The sequence below is a fragment of the Pteropus alecto genome, unplaced genomic scaffold, assembly GCF_000325575.1.
Source record: "Pteropus alecto unplaced genomic scaffold, ASM32557v1 scaffold22, whole genome shotgun sequence".
In the NCBI taxonomy this organism is placed as follows: domain Eukaryota; kingdom Metazoa; phylum Chordata; class Mammalia; order Chiroptera; family Pteropodidae; genus Pteropus; species Pteropus alecto.
In genome coordinates, this window is record NW_006434839.1 from 272192 (window position 1) to 286613 (window position 14422).

The following is a 14422-nucleotide window of genomic DNA, read 5'->3' on the forward strand; positions in this document are numbered from 1 at the left end:
ACACACACACACACACACACACACACACACACACACACACACACACACACACACACACACACACACACACACACACACACACACACACACACACGCACACACACACACAAAACTCAACAGCAATGTGATATGGAGGACCGCCAAGGGGCCTGTAGAAATGTTTTAATGACTGTGAACTTGGGACTTCTCGATAGCTTCCAGGCCATGGACAGGATGACTCTACCATGCGATGCTTACTCACCGCTCCCTGGTTACTGAAACTCGATACGTGGAAGGAAGGGAGAAGATGCATCCATCTTCTTCCCTGAGGAAGGAGATCAGGCTCTGAGACTTTCTTCCTGCCTCCTGACACCTGCCAAAAGTCCCCAGCAATGCCATAGGCTTGAAGGGCAGTGAGATACCCCAAAGAGTCATGGAAGGGCTCAGAGCCTGGTAACTAAAAGAACAATTAAAAGTTGAAATAAAACATTTCCAGAATGTTTATCCCATCGGGAACTTATAAGAGCGAGGAGGTGTGTTTGCCTGGGGTGGGGTGGGAGGGTGAGTAAAGAAACACACCAAGAGCAAGTAATTGCCCTCTGGGGATTCTCAGGTTCTGAAAAGTTCTCAGCTAAGGCCGACAAAGTAAAACCTCCTTTCCCAGGAAGAGGACAGACAGCTGCTTCAAGGACTTCCTGAGAGATGGGCTTCCTCCCCACCCCAAATGAGCTCCGTGCACAAGAGGAGCCCTGAGCCTCGTGAGTCTGCCACGGGGAAGGTCGGGAGGGGCGGCCACGTTGCCCTGAGGTCCTCCACTGCGCTTTCCTCACCTCTGGCTTTCGAGTCAGCCTGGTCTCGTTTGTTGACACCTCCCCAAAGAGCTTTCTGTGATATGAATGCTCTGATTCCCAACCCGGTGACCCATAACGTGTTAATGCCTCTAGTCCCACTAGCTATATATACTTAGAGGGATCAAAGACTGAAGAATTTCTTTTTCTCTCTTTATACTGCTTGAAACTATAGTTTATGCACATTTATTTCTTACAGACCTTTAGAGCTGGGAGAAATCCTAGTGTTTACCTAACTTGCTCATTGTGCAGATGAAGAAACTATGGTTCAGAAAGGTAGGAGTTTATAGTGATACCTAGATGGTTGATTGATACAAGTTGGAACGCAGGTCTCCTAATTACCGATCGGTATACACCTTAAACCTCATCTACTTTTTTTAAGAAGCAAATGGACTAGTTGTTCCTTTACTTTTACTTTATTGTTTACTGTCTGGCTATTTACATATTCTAACTCTATGTCTCTATATTTACATACTCTAACTCTTCGTCTCCAGTTACCAGACTTGATACTTGAGCTTCCTCTGAAAACTCTGATAAGACCATAGCTCATTCTCTCTGTCCTCCTACTAGGCTGAGTTCCTGGATGGAGAGACGAGGCTGTATTGATCTCTGGTATCCCAGTGCCTGCCACTGGACCAGGCACTACTCAGTGCCCAGTAAATATTCATTAAGTCAGGCAAAGTGGAATGAAATTTGCTAATCACCTCCAAAATCGGAGGACAAGGCTACTTATTAATAAAAATAGTTTATCATCATCTAAAAACAGCATCAAAAATTTATTGAGAAAATAGGTACCGGGACAAAAAGTCCTTGGTTTCTTCAGCTATAAAATGAAATGGATGGGAAACATGATCTCTATGACTCCTTTCATTTCTAACACTTTTTAAATTTTCTATATAGTACCAGAGCTCTTCTGGAGGGACCCTTGACCCATAACAGTGACTCTGAAGGTGAAATCTCTGCACGTTTTAACAGCAGCATCTGGGCCACAGCAGATCAGAGCTGAATTACTTCCTATGCCGAGACAAGGACCAGGCTCTGTGGGCAACCACAGGCTCTCTGGGGCCGTGCTCAGAACCCCAGCCATCCACCAGCTACCACGCCCTGGCCCTAGAACCCAGTCTCCAACCCTGAGAACACAAAGCCAGTTTCTAGTGTTAGCAGTTTTTATGGTGACACCTTCCAGCTACTGCAAGGCCAGGGCTGAATAGAAGGCAAGAGATGCCTGCTCCATCCAGGTTCTCTGCTCCTTCCTTCCACTAAGAGTCCAGGCCACCACTCGCACCAGAAGAAATCTGCCTTGGAGTATGCTTTTCAACTCTATTGTGTTTGATTCTGGGGCTCCCCTCTAGTTTTCTGATGCACTGCATGCATCCTCTGTATGGCTGTCTCATTTCATTCTCAAATATTTCACCAAGATCCAATTAAAAATTTTTAAATTTAATTCTGTGGCACTGCCGATTTCCTTAACACAAATTCCTAGTGTCAAAAGCCAGCATTTCCCAGACCCTGGTTGAAAACACAGTGCCTCCTATACTCAAAAATAATTTTAATAAATGAGTTAATTAATTTATTAATTATTTTCAGAGCAGGAACTACGCCTTGAGCTTCCATTTGTATTAAGAAAAACTGATGGCTGGTTGACACTTTGGAATGGAGATCATCACCCAGAGCAATCTTAACTGAGAAAGGAGAATTCACTCCCTCTGAAAAAAATTCAGTGGATTTCAATTACTTCACACTCAGTAGTAATATGTGAGTATCATTGGCTTCCAAATGCTCTCATTACATTATTTTGTTAATCGTTTATTTAAACACCAAAATAAATGCCTGCAACTTACTATATACATTGAACGTTATTAAGAGAGAAGGCACAACTTCAGTGGTAATGTAATTACAGCTGCAAATTTAACTAACTACTAACCTGTTCTTCATAGCACTTAGCACGATTATATTTAATTAATTTTTGTCATTATTAATTTAATCTCTGTGTTTCTGATTAAATCATGAGAATCAAGAAAGCGGGATCGTGCTTTCTTCCTCTCTTGTTCACAGTCAGGTGTCTACCACAGTGCCTGGCACATGCAGGGTCTGAACAGGTATTGGTTTAAAGGACTTAAACTTCGTCTGGACCGATGGACCCAATGAGAATGATATGAGGGGATCCCTTTCCGGGCAGTAACCTAGACTGGACCCTAGAAGAAACACGAAGAGCAACTGAATCCAGCCTTTTAGGAACACCTCACCCACTGCGCCCCCACACTGAAGAATCCTTTCTTTCTTTCCTGTCTTCCACTTTCCTTCCCTCCTTATCCACTTCCTATCTCCCTTCCTTCATTTCTCCTTCTCTTTTACTTTTTCCCCTTCCGTCTATCTCTCTGTCTTTCCTGCAGCACTGTTTTTCCCTATCTTCCCTCCTGCGCTGACAGATTATCTCCCATATAACCAGCTGTGCTGGATCCTAGAACTACGAAGATGACCGGGACGGGGACTTTATCCTTGAGAATCTCACGGTTTAGTGTGAGGACCCAGCTGCCCCTTTCTCCAGCACCTTCCTTGCCATCTCCCCTACGCACCTAGGTTAAGGGACTTGCGAGAAGGCAGCCAGGTTCCAGCTACAGTCCGCCTAATCCAAACTTCGAAAGTGCGACCTGTTCTTGCCCGTCTCTGACTCTGCTCCTCCCCCTGCAGCCTGGTCCACCTGCCCCATGGGGAGGGACAACCTGACCTGGGTGGATGAGTTTGTCCTACTGGGGCTCTCCAATGACAGGCAGACCCAGGCGGGACTCTTTGTCCTGTTTGGGGCCGCGTATCTGCTGACCCTGCTGGGCAACGGGCTCATCATTGTCCTGATCCTACTGGACACCCGCCTGCACCTGCCCATGTACTTCTTCCTCTGCAACCTGTCGGTGGTGGACATCTGCTACACCTCCAGCGGGGTCCCGCAGATGCTGGTGCACTTCCTCTTGGAGAAGAAGACCATCTCCTTTGCCCGGTGTGGGACCCAGCATTTCTTCTCGCTGGCCCTGGGGGGGATCGAGTTCCTGCTGCTGGCTGCTATGGCTTATGACCGCTACGTGGCGGTCTGTGACCCCTTACGCTACGTGGCAGTCATGGGCCCAAGGCGCTGTGCGGTGCTGGCAGCGGTCTCTTGGTTCGTGGGCATAGCTAATTCTGCAGTGGAGACAGCGGTCACCATACGCCTGCCCACGTGCGGGCACAATGTGCTGAACCATGTGGCCTGTGAGACACTGGCACTCGTCAGGTTGGCCTGCGTGGACATCACTCTCAACCAGGCAGCCATCGTGGCCTCCAGCGTGGTGGTGCTGCTCGTGCCTTGCTGCCTGGTCTCACTGTCCTACGCCTGCATCGTGGCCGCCATCCTACAGATCCGCTCCACGGCGGGACGCCGCAAAGCCTTCGGGACCTGCGCCTCCCACCTCACCGTGGTCTCCATGTCTTACGGGATGGCCCTGGTTACCCACATTCAGCCCCGCTCCACAGCCTCAGCCAGCCAGGAGAAGGTGGTGGTGCTCTTTTATGCTGTAGTGACCCCCATGTTGAATCCGCTCATCTACAGTCTACGGAACAAGGAGATGCAGGCTGCTCTGAGCCGGGTTCTGACGGGCAGCTCTGAATCAAAGCGTTAGAATGTGACTTTGTCAACAGAGGGTCTCACTCTGAAGACAGTGGGCACTGGGGCGTGCCTTCCATATAGTGTGCGTGTGTGTGTGTGTACGGGAGCACATGGGAGGACCACAATTGGCAATTCTATCCTTTGAGGTAACAGAGAAATGGAATTTTGTCTCTGAACTCTATTTCTGGTCTCTGACTTACATCTAAAAACAATGTGAATAACAACAACTTAGAAATACACACATCCTACAGTAAATTAAATTAAATGGAAATTAAATGGAAATGTATATATATTTATATACTGGCATATATGAATTAGAAAGAAAGATTAAGTCAGAAGTCAGGGCAGTCCACAAAACTTATGCCAAGCAAATCAATTTCCTTGCTAAAATTTACAACTACATGTCTAAGCTTTTCTGCAATCAGCGAGAAGGGAGAGGAAGCTATAAGCTACAAAATTCACTGTGCCAATGGGATCAAACCGGCCGTAAGCCAGAGGTGCAAAGGCCACCTGTGCAACTCGCACAGCTCGGCAGGGTGGAGGATTCACACAGGGACTTGGAGCCACCGTGCAGCACGGAGCCCACAGACCTGATGAGCAGGACTGGACCGTGTGTGAGTCACATGCACGTCACTCTGCATGCTTCCCGCTCAGACTTGCAGCGGTGGCAGATGGCTGGCCAAAAAGTCAAATGTTCAGGACCAGAAAAATATTTTCAAGAACAACATTAAAACATCAGAATAAGGCATCTCTTACCTAAATATTACTGATATAGTTGGGACGGTGATCTATTGACACCTTCTAATGATGATAATTAAAATATATATTTCGTGTATGTTTTATGTACATAATTCTTATATTCTATTCTCCACAGCAGGAGCACATACATCTAGTTTATCCAAAGAAGGCATCAATTCATTAAATTACAGGGTAGAAAAAGTGGGGAGGAGTCCAAAATACTTTTCTACCTCCCCATTGTTTGAGTTTTAGAATGTAGATTGGGGGTGGGGAGGAGAGGGCAGGGTGGGTCTTGTCTCTTTAAAGAGACATTCAACATATTTAAAGGACACTCACGAATCGGGGTGGGGGGTGCGGGGAACGACTAGTCCCTTAATGGACCCTTCTGCGTGGAGTCATGCTTGAGGCGGCATCGCAGAGCGGACTCTGAAACCACCCAGCCACTGGGTATTGCACCGAAGCCTGTTTCTACTCTTCGCATTTTCTACAGTGACGCCTTCTGCCACAGAAGGACTAGAAGGAAGGAAAGGGTAGGTTCCAACTATCCAGGAGAGACAGAGGACAGCATCCATCTGCTCTGCCCTCTTCACTCCCATCCAACCTCGAGCTCTATCTTCAAACCCTGATAGAAAGGCTTGGGTTGAATTGTTTTCATTTCTATTTCACTAGATTCTGTGTCCCACCTCTCATGTCCTTAATTCAAATCCTTTTCATTTAGAGAATGCTCTGAAACTTGCGAAGGGCTTTCTCATACATTACCCCCATTTGATACTAACTAGTACTTCCCTGGATCTAAGATATTCTAAAATGTTGTTTTTGGACCAGACCTCAGGAAGCAAAGGCTAAGGGAAGACCCAGCACACCAAAGCCAAGATAATCTGGATCACATTTTCACTGATTCACAGTGAGATTTGAGGCAAACCGTTCAAACTCTCTTGGCCTCAACTTCTTCCAACAAAGAATAACAACGCTAGCCCAAAAGATCTTTCCTTCACAAAGACTCTTCTAGGCTTATCACAAAACACAACCCTCTCTCAAAAACCATGTCTTGAATCTTCGAAAATAAGCTGAACGATTCCCTCTACCGCAGTAGTTCTCAGACTTAACCTAACATTTTAATTACCTAGGAAACATTAAAAGTGACTATTATGCTAATATCTGGGTTCTACCCACCTGAGATTCTAATTTAATTACTCTGGAGTGTGGTCTGGGCTTCTGGAGGAGTCAAAGCATCCCAGGTGACTCTAACGTGTCGCCCAATGTGGAAAGCACTGCTCTGGGAGCCACCAAAATTCTGTGGGCTTTTCGTAGGAGAATCTTATCACCCGGAGTTTTTCTCTTCCCTCTCCAGCTTCCCCAATGGGCATTCAGGTGGGCTTTTCCCACACTTGGACCCTTGCTGTCCCTGTGGTCTCTCCCTACACTCACACTAGCCAGTGACTTTACTTTCTCCCACCCTGTCACGAAGGCACACGGGGCGAATACTGAAATGGGGCTACGGGGACTTGCTGCTAATAAACAGAGAAATGAAGACTATAACGTTGCTTAGTACATTCATACTAACAAAAAAATAAATGGCATCTTTATCCTCTGATAGAGGCGAAAGACCAGCAAAATACACAGGGAGGTGTTCCAAGGGCAAGCACGTCTTTGCTTTGACAGAAGGGTTTATACATAACAAAGCTCAAAGGGTTTTAGAGGCACTCCCTCACTGACTTCATCCGCGGGCACTGTCAGTTTCCAAATGTTGTCACTGCAAGTTAAGAGATGTGTGCATTCATCTTTTATTAATCACTTACTTTAACATTCAAATAAATGCCAGCAATTCGCCAAGGAAATAGCGTAATCGCAAGAAGCTGGGACATAATTATAGTTTTCTCTATCACTGACCCCGCCTGGCTTATGGGAGAAGCAGAAAGAAGCGCTGGCTCAAGCCTGAGGAATAAGAACAAAGGGGAATCCCAGCCCTACATCTTGGGATCAGAGAACAAGACTCAAGACCTTTTAACTCTTTTTTATTCATGCACCTAACAAAAATGTTTTATTGTAAAACATTTGTTAGGAATCTCTCTATTAAAAGAAAAATCAGAAAAGACCCCTGACTTTAAGAAGCTCAGAGTCTAATGGAGAAAACACACAAGTCCTTGCACTCCCATTTAAAGTCCTTTGTTCAGTACCAGACTGTGGATTCTGATTCTGACCTCTCCAACCACTGCCTCCTGCAACAGCCTGACCCAACTGCCCCATGGGGAGGCCAGCCGGGTGGGTGAGTTTGTCCTACTGGGGTTCTCCAGTGACAGGCAGACCCAGGCTGGACTTTTCATCCTGTTTGGGGCCACGTATCTGCTGACCCTGCTGGGCAACGGGCTCATCATCGTCCTGATCCGACTGGACGCCTGCCTACACCTGCCATGTACTTCTTCCTCCACGGCCTCTCAGGGGTGGACATCTGCTACACCTCCAGCGGGGTTCCGCAGACGCTCGCAGACAATCTCCTTGCTCAACATGGGACCCTGTTCTACTTCTTGCTGGCCCTGTAAGGGACCGAGCTCCTGCTGCTGGCTGCTGGTCGCTATGGCCTATGACTGCTGTGTGGCCACCTGTGACCCACAGAATAGCATGTATATTATGCAACTATTTGTGTAGAAAGACATGGGTAAAACAGTTGATAAGTTAGTTGGTTAGTTAGCTACTGGTGTATATCTAAATTAGTTGACTGGTTTGTTAGCTAGGTATTAGTGGCTTTCTGCTATAAAGTATCTCCAACACAGACAAATAAATAAATAAATAAGAATGTCTCAGAAGTAAAAAAAAAGTAAGAGGGATATTTTTATATTATACTCCTTAGTACATTTTGAATTTTTCACCTATTAAAAAATAAATGTTTAAAATAAAAGTGTAGAATAACTTGCCCCAAAAATGTAGTTTATGAGTATGGATCCACCAAGCAGCATACACCCTAATTGGTAGGGAAATTGTTTTCCCTCTCAGAGGAGATTGAAATTTCTCCCTATCAAGAAGCCATTTGCAAATTAGTATGTGAAATTTGCACATTGATGCCCTTTAGCGAAAACTTTTGAGCCTGCCTTAAAGACACCCAGCTCTAATTAGTATTTTCTACAAATTATTTCTAAAAACATTTGCACAGTAATTGGAGCAAGCTATTTTAAAACAACATTTAAATGTAAGATTTAACAAGGTGATTCTTTTTTTTTTTTAAGAGGTTAAATAGTTTTTGGACACAAACTAAGTGAAATTCTTGAGTCTTTGTTTTTCAGAACAAAAAAATACATGTTTATTCAATTCACATGTGACTTTGTGACATTTACTTGAGGGGAAAAAAGAAAGTTCCAGAGACAATTTGACAAAGGAGAAAATCACAATGTGTGATTCTAATGGAAGAATAAACATGGAAAAAGTCTGGCTGCCACTCAGACTTCAGAGAGGAGAAAATCAAAGGCAGAACAATGGAAATACTAATGAGAAAAGAGATGGGACAGTATAAATAAACTTTGCAGTTGTTTTAATAAAATTAAAATGAAATTATCCACGTTTGACAAGAAGAAGAAATCTCTATAGAAGGAAGGGCTACTAGACCTCACAGCTCTGGCCACCGGCCGCCACAACTACTATTCCCTGGTAGTAAGCATGACACTGTCCCCATCCACACCCTCATCCAGTCGAAGACACATGTTCTCTTCATTCCCCAGCAGGCTGTCAAGATAGTACACAGATAGTACAAGGCAGTACACCGGCTCCAGACTCTGTAACTGAAGGCTTCTACGCAACAGAGAGGACACAGAGACAGTAGCGCAAAATGTTATATTCTGACCTTCTGGACAATACTGGCTTTCTGGGACCCATGGGTCCCCATTTTAATATGGGGCCCAAAGGAAGGTATGATGCTCAGAGTTCCCAGATTTGACTCTCTCCCTCCTTCCCAAAGGAGGGACCCCACAGCACGATCCAGTACTCATCCACCTATGATGGTGTCTCCAGGTAAGCAGCCCGTGGTTCTATCATCCTCACCCAAGTCCCTTCTGGGGGTCTGGATAGGGAGACCATGCCACCTAGGCCACCCAGAAGCCCCTGACCAATAGAAGTAGCTGCCTGAACACCCCTCGAAGCCTGAGGTTGCTGTGGATGAGGATAAAGGGATGGACAGATGTACACAGGTACATTAAAATTTGCCACGGCCAGTACCAGTCACTGTCTGAGGAGAAGAAGCCTGCAGCATCGATGACTATGGACACAAAGGACAGAGCATAGAGAACAAGGAAGGAGATGAGTGACTTCAGAGCCCTGGTGTGAGCCTGGGTGCTGGGGTCCTGCAGGCTGTGGGCATTGTGCCGCATCATCCGAGTGTGTCTCCTTAGGGAATTAATCAACAGTGCCGTCGAGACCAGGAAGACAGAGCAAGGGACTGACAACGTGACAAATTTCAGGGGCAGGAAATAGTGAATTTCCAGCCACCTGCTCCACTCCTTGTAGGTCATGTTTCCAGAACACCTTCCAATGAAGAAACCGAGGTACACGGCGCGGTTGCCCCAGAAGAAGAGCATGGTGACGATGGAGGACACCAGGAGGGAACCCAGCAGCAGCCAGGGCACAGACCCCGGGAACCTCCACTTCAGCCAGAGGAAGGTGGGGTGGGAGAGGTTAGCGATCTTCACGCAGAAGAGGACACTGAGCCAGGTGCCGAACCAGAAGGTGGCCGAGTTCAGGAAGTCCCAGTGCAGACCGAAGAGCTGCTGCGCTGGGCCCCTGGAATAGTCCACCAGGCGCAGGAAGTAGTAGAAGTTGTGCGCCAGTCCAACCCACTGCAGGCAGAAGCGGGAGGCGCCCAGGCTAATGAGGATCAGTTCCGAGGGGGGCAGCCGTCCACGCTGCCTCCACTCTCTGCTCAGCACCAGCACGATGAACCCATTGGCCAGGATTCCCAGGAGACACAGCAGGAAAAAGAGCAGCATGAAGAGGGACGTGAGTGCTGGCTGCATTGCAGTCTTTCCTCGGGTCGCCACCCGGTGCCTTGGTCCCGGGCCACCTCCCTACCCTCGCCCACAGCCCCTTTTCTGATCTTTCCTGGGGGTGAGAGAAGAAGGCTCAGGCTGTGCATCTGAGCCAGAGCTCACTTAGAAGGAGGATGCTCCGGCTTTGGTGGAAAGGCGAGCTTGGCTCGGCGAGAATGCAAATTTCCCCTGGGCTCAGTTACCACTCGGCCTGCCAACTGCCCCTGATTTGCCTCCCCTAGTTTTTCCCGCATGCTGCCGTGGTTAATTTAATACCAACGTAGAGGGCTTCTTAGGGAATCTGTGACTGAGTTCCATCTTTATTATTCCGCCTCTGGACCTTGTAAATACACCTCTCCCCATCAGATCATTCTCGAGATGTTTAGTATATAAGCAACAAGTATAGAAAGAGGAATCAAAGATGGATCCTAAATATTTCACTTCAGTAACTTAGAGAATTTTATGGAGCTATTTACTTAGCTGAGAAAGACTGAGAGAAAAATATGTTTATGGGAGAAACTCTGTTTGGGTTATGTTAAGTGTGAGATGCCTGTTACATATTTAAGATAAGACATGAGGCAGACTATTGAAATTCAAGTCCGGACCTCAGTGAAGAGTGAGGGCTGGAGTAACAGGTTTGGGAGTCATCAAACGAACATGGCATTTAAAGTCATTAAACTGGATGAGATCATGTGGGGAAAAGAACGTAGACGGAGACTGTTAAGGGGTGGGGAGTAAGTCGTGCACCTTTAACTTCTAGGGATCAAAAGCCCAAGGATGCGGCAAAGAAGATTTGGCTGAGACTGATATTAGAGAGCGATCCCATTCCATGAGCTCATGCTCAGGGTCAAGGGAAGGAAGAAGCAAACAGATGGGAAGGGAGACATGGGAGTGAAAAATGTACTGAGGAGATTCTAATTCTCCAAGGTGATCTGCAGCCTGGGGTTGTATGCTGTGCTCTCTGCAGAGATGCCCGAGGGCCGACACTGTTAACATGTTCTAACTTTGAGAGGCCCTTTGGTTGGGACCCAAATCTAGCACAATAGATTGTCAGTCTTGAAACTGGCACCTGGCCCGTGCTTTACCCACTAATTGCCTGAACAGAGAAGCCTTATTTATAAGTCATCCATTTAACAAAATCTATTCAGCATGTACTGTTTGGTGGGTACTGGGCCAGGGACATAGGTACAAAGATTAAGAGAGTCTCTTGGGAGAGAAAGATAAGTGGACATATAATGACAATTTAGTATAATACATGATAAAATAATAAAACTAATATTTACTCAAGGCTGCTATGCATCCCCATGTACTACTCTAAGTGCTTTGAATATTTTAATTTTTTTTGATACTCCTAAAAACTCAATGAGTTTCAAAAATGGTACTGGGACAACTAGATATCCACATACAAAAAAAAATAAAGTTGGACTCTTTCCTCACACCACACATAAAAAATGAACTCAAAGTGGATCATAAATCCAAATATAAGAGCTAAAACTATAAAACTCTTAGAGGAAAATCTAACAGTAAATCTTCATGATCTTGGGTTAGACAAAGCCTTCTAAGAGATTACATTAAACACACGTGACTAAAGAAAAAATAGACACATTGGATTTAATCATAATTTTAAAACTTTTGTAAAACAAAAACTTTTGTGCTTCAAAAGATACCATCATAAAAGTGAAAAGATAACCATGCAATGGGAGGAAATATTTGCAAATTGTATATCTTATAAGGAATTCACATCCAGAATATATAAAGAACACTTATTACTCAACAATTAAAAAACAAGTAACATAATTTTAAAATGAGCAAAAGTGCTTGAATAGACATTTCTCCAAAGACAATATGCCAATGGCCAGTAAGCACACAAAAAGATGTTCCATATTATTAATTATTACAAAAATGCAAATAAAAACCACGAGGTACCACTTCACACCCATTAGGGTAGCTAAAAACAAAAAAACAAACAAAAAACAGATAATAACAAATGTTGACAGGATAGTAGAAAATGGAACCCCTCATTCGTTGCTAATGGGACTGCAAAAAACCGTGCCTCTGCTTCGGAAGGTGCTCGGGTGCAGTTCCTTAAAATGTCAGACACTGTTCCCACATGATCCGGAAATCCCATTCCTAGGTATGTGCTCCCCTCAAAATGAAAATATACTTACACATACATGTCATAGCAGCATTATTCGCAATCACCCCAAAATGAAAACAACCCGAATGTACATCAACTGATGAATGCATAAAGAAAAAGTGATATATTAATTAAGCAGAAGATTATTTACCAGTAAAAAAATAATAATAAGATACTGATGGGTGAATTGTATGGTATATAAATTATGTCTCGATAAAGCTTTTTTTTTTTTAATTAATGAACATATTCAAAAGACACAGTCAGGAAGTTTGCCTCTACAGGGTCTTATTGGTCTAATTTGGGAAAATTTGAGCTTTAAAATTAAAAATAATGCAAAAAAAAAAGAGAGAGAAATCCATTGAGATAAGTACAGTTGTTATCCTCATTTTATAGGTAAGAAAATGCAGGTTCCTGGGAAATAACTTCTCATAGTTATACCTATAAGGGGCAGAGCTAGGATTTAGGATTTTAATTCAGGCAGTCTAGCTATAAAGCCTGTATTCTTTACCATTACAGTATTCTGTCCATATAGGACAAGTCCTCAGCTAACATCACACTCAACAGTAAAACACTGAAACCTTTCCTAAGATCAGGAACAAGACAGAGATGCCCACTCTTACGACTTTTATTCAACATAGTGCTGGATGTCCTAACCATATCATTGAGTAAAAAATAAAAGCCATCCAAACTGGGAAGGAAGAAGTAATATCGCCTCTGTTTGCAGATGACATATTACACATAGAAAACCCTAAAGACTCCGCTAAAAATTGTTAAGAACTAAAAACAAATTCAGTAAAGTACAGGACAGAAAATCAATATACAAAAATCATTTGCATCTATACACTAACAATGAAATATCTGAAAGAAAAATTTAAAAAACGATTCCATTTACAATAGCATTGAAGACAATAAAACACTTAGGAATAAATTTATCTAAGGAGGTAAAAGTTCTATACACTGAAAACTATAAAACATGAGAGAAAGAAATTAAAGACACAGATAAAAGATATTCTGTGTTTATGGACTGGATAAATCAATATTGTTCAAAATGATCTACACATTCAATGCAATCCCTATCAAAATTTTAATGGCGGTTTTCATAGAAATAGAAAGAATCCTAAAAATTCCTATGGAACCCCAAAAGACTCCGAATAGCCAAAGCAATCTTGAGAAAAAACAAAGTTGGAGGCATCACATTTCCTCATCGCATGCTATATTACAAAGCTATATTATTCAAAGCAGTATGGTATTGGCTAAAAATCAACAGATCAATGGGATAGAATTGGAAACCCAGAAATAAACCCATGCAATCATTTTTTGACGAAGGTGCCAAGAATATACGATGGGGAAAATAGTCTCTTCAAGAAATGATATTGTGAAAACTGGATATCCACATGCAAAAGCATTAAACTGGATCCCTATTTTACACTATACACAAAAATCAACTCAAAATAGATTAAAGACTTGAATGTAAGACCTGAAGCTGTAAAACTCCTAGAAGAAAACTTAGAAAACGTAAGCTCCTTTAGCTTGGTCTTAGCAATGACTTTTTGGATTTGATAGCAAAGCAAAGGCAACAGAGCAAAATAAACGATTGGGACTACATCAAACTAAAATCTTCTGTACAGCAAAGAATCCATCACCAAAATGAAAGAACATACGGAATGGGAGAAAATATTTGAAAATCACATATTCCATAAGGAGTTAATACTCAAAATATACAAATAATTCACAGAACTCAGAGGCAAAACAAAACAACAACAACAACAGAAAAACCCCACAAATAATCCCATTTAAAAATGGGCAAAGGACCTGAGTAGACATTTTTCCAAAGAAAACATACAGATGGCCAACAGGTATATGAAAAGGTGCTCAATATCACTAAACATCAGGGAAATACTAACCCAAACCACAATAAGATATCACCTCACACCTATTAGAAATGCTATGAACAAAAAAAACAAGAGATAATAAGTGTTGCTGAGGATGTAGAGAAAAGAAAATCCTTATACACTATCGGTGGGAGCTGGTGCAGCCACTATGACAAACAGTACATAGGTTCCTCAAGAATTTA

General features: G+C 43.6%; 3 protein-coding genes across 12 annotated transcripts in view; 1 reads left to right on the forward strand and 2 right to left on the reverse strand.

Moving 5' to 3' along the window:
* The window catches only part of LOC102894895 (olfactory receptor 2A14), a 311951-nt gene that overhangs the window by 270754 nt on the left and 26775 nt on the right, over positions 1–14422 (reverse strand). Inside the window, exon 2 of one of the 10 annotated variants that reach the window (XM_025045867.1) lies at positions 242–304. The exons of the other annotated variants lie outside the window; for them this stretch is intronic. The gene's annotated coding sequence lies outside the window, so the exon portion shown is untranslated. The remainder of the gene's footprint in view (positions 1–241; positions 305–14422) is intronic. 10 annotated transcript variants of the gene reach the window in all.
* On the forward strand, positions 3058–4644 carry LOC102895653 (olfactory receptor 2F1). The gene has a single exon (XM_006910620.2). The coding sequence runs from the start codon at positions 3536–3538 to the stop codon at positions 4475–4477; it is 942 nt and encodes a 313-aa protein (XP_006910682.1). The 5' UTR covers positions 3058–3535; the 3' UTR covers positions 4478–4644.
* TAS2R41 (taste 2 receptor member 41) lies at positions 9098–10199 on the reverse strand. Its single transcript, XM_006910452.2, has one exon. The coding sequence runs from the start codon at positions 10197–10199 to the stop codon at positions 9273–9275; it is 927 nt and encodes a 308-aa protein (XP_006910514.1). The 3' UTR covers positions 9098–9272.

Bases quoted from the DNA above. Each gene is read 5' to 3' on its own strand.
- LOC102895653 (XM_006910620.2), top strand. From the start codon at position 3,536: ATGGGGAGGGACAACCTGACCTGGGTGGATGAGTTTGTCCTACTGGGG.
- TAS2R41 (XM_006910452.2), bottom strand. From the start codon at position 10,199: ATGCAGCCAGCACTCACGTCCCTCTTCATGCTGCTCTTTTTCCTGCTG.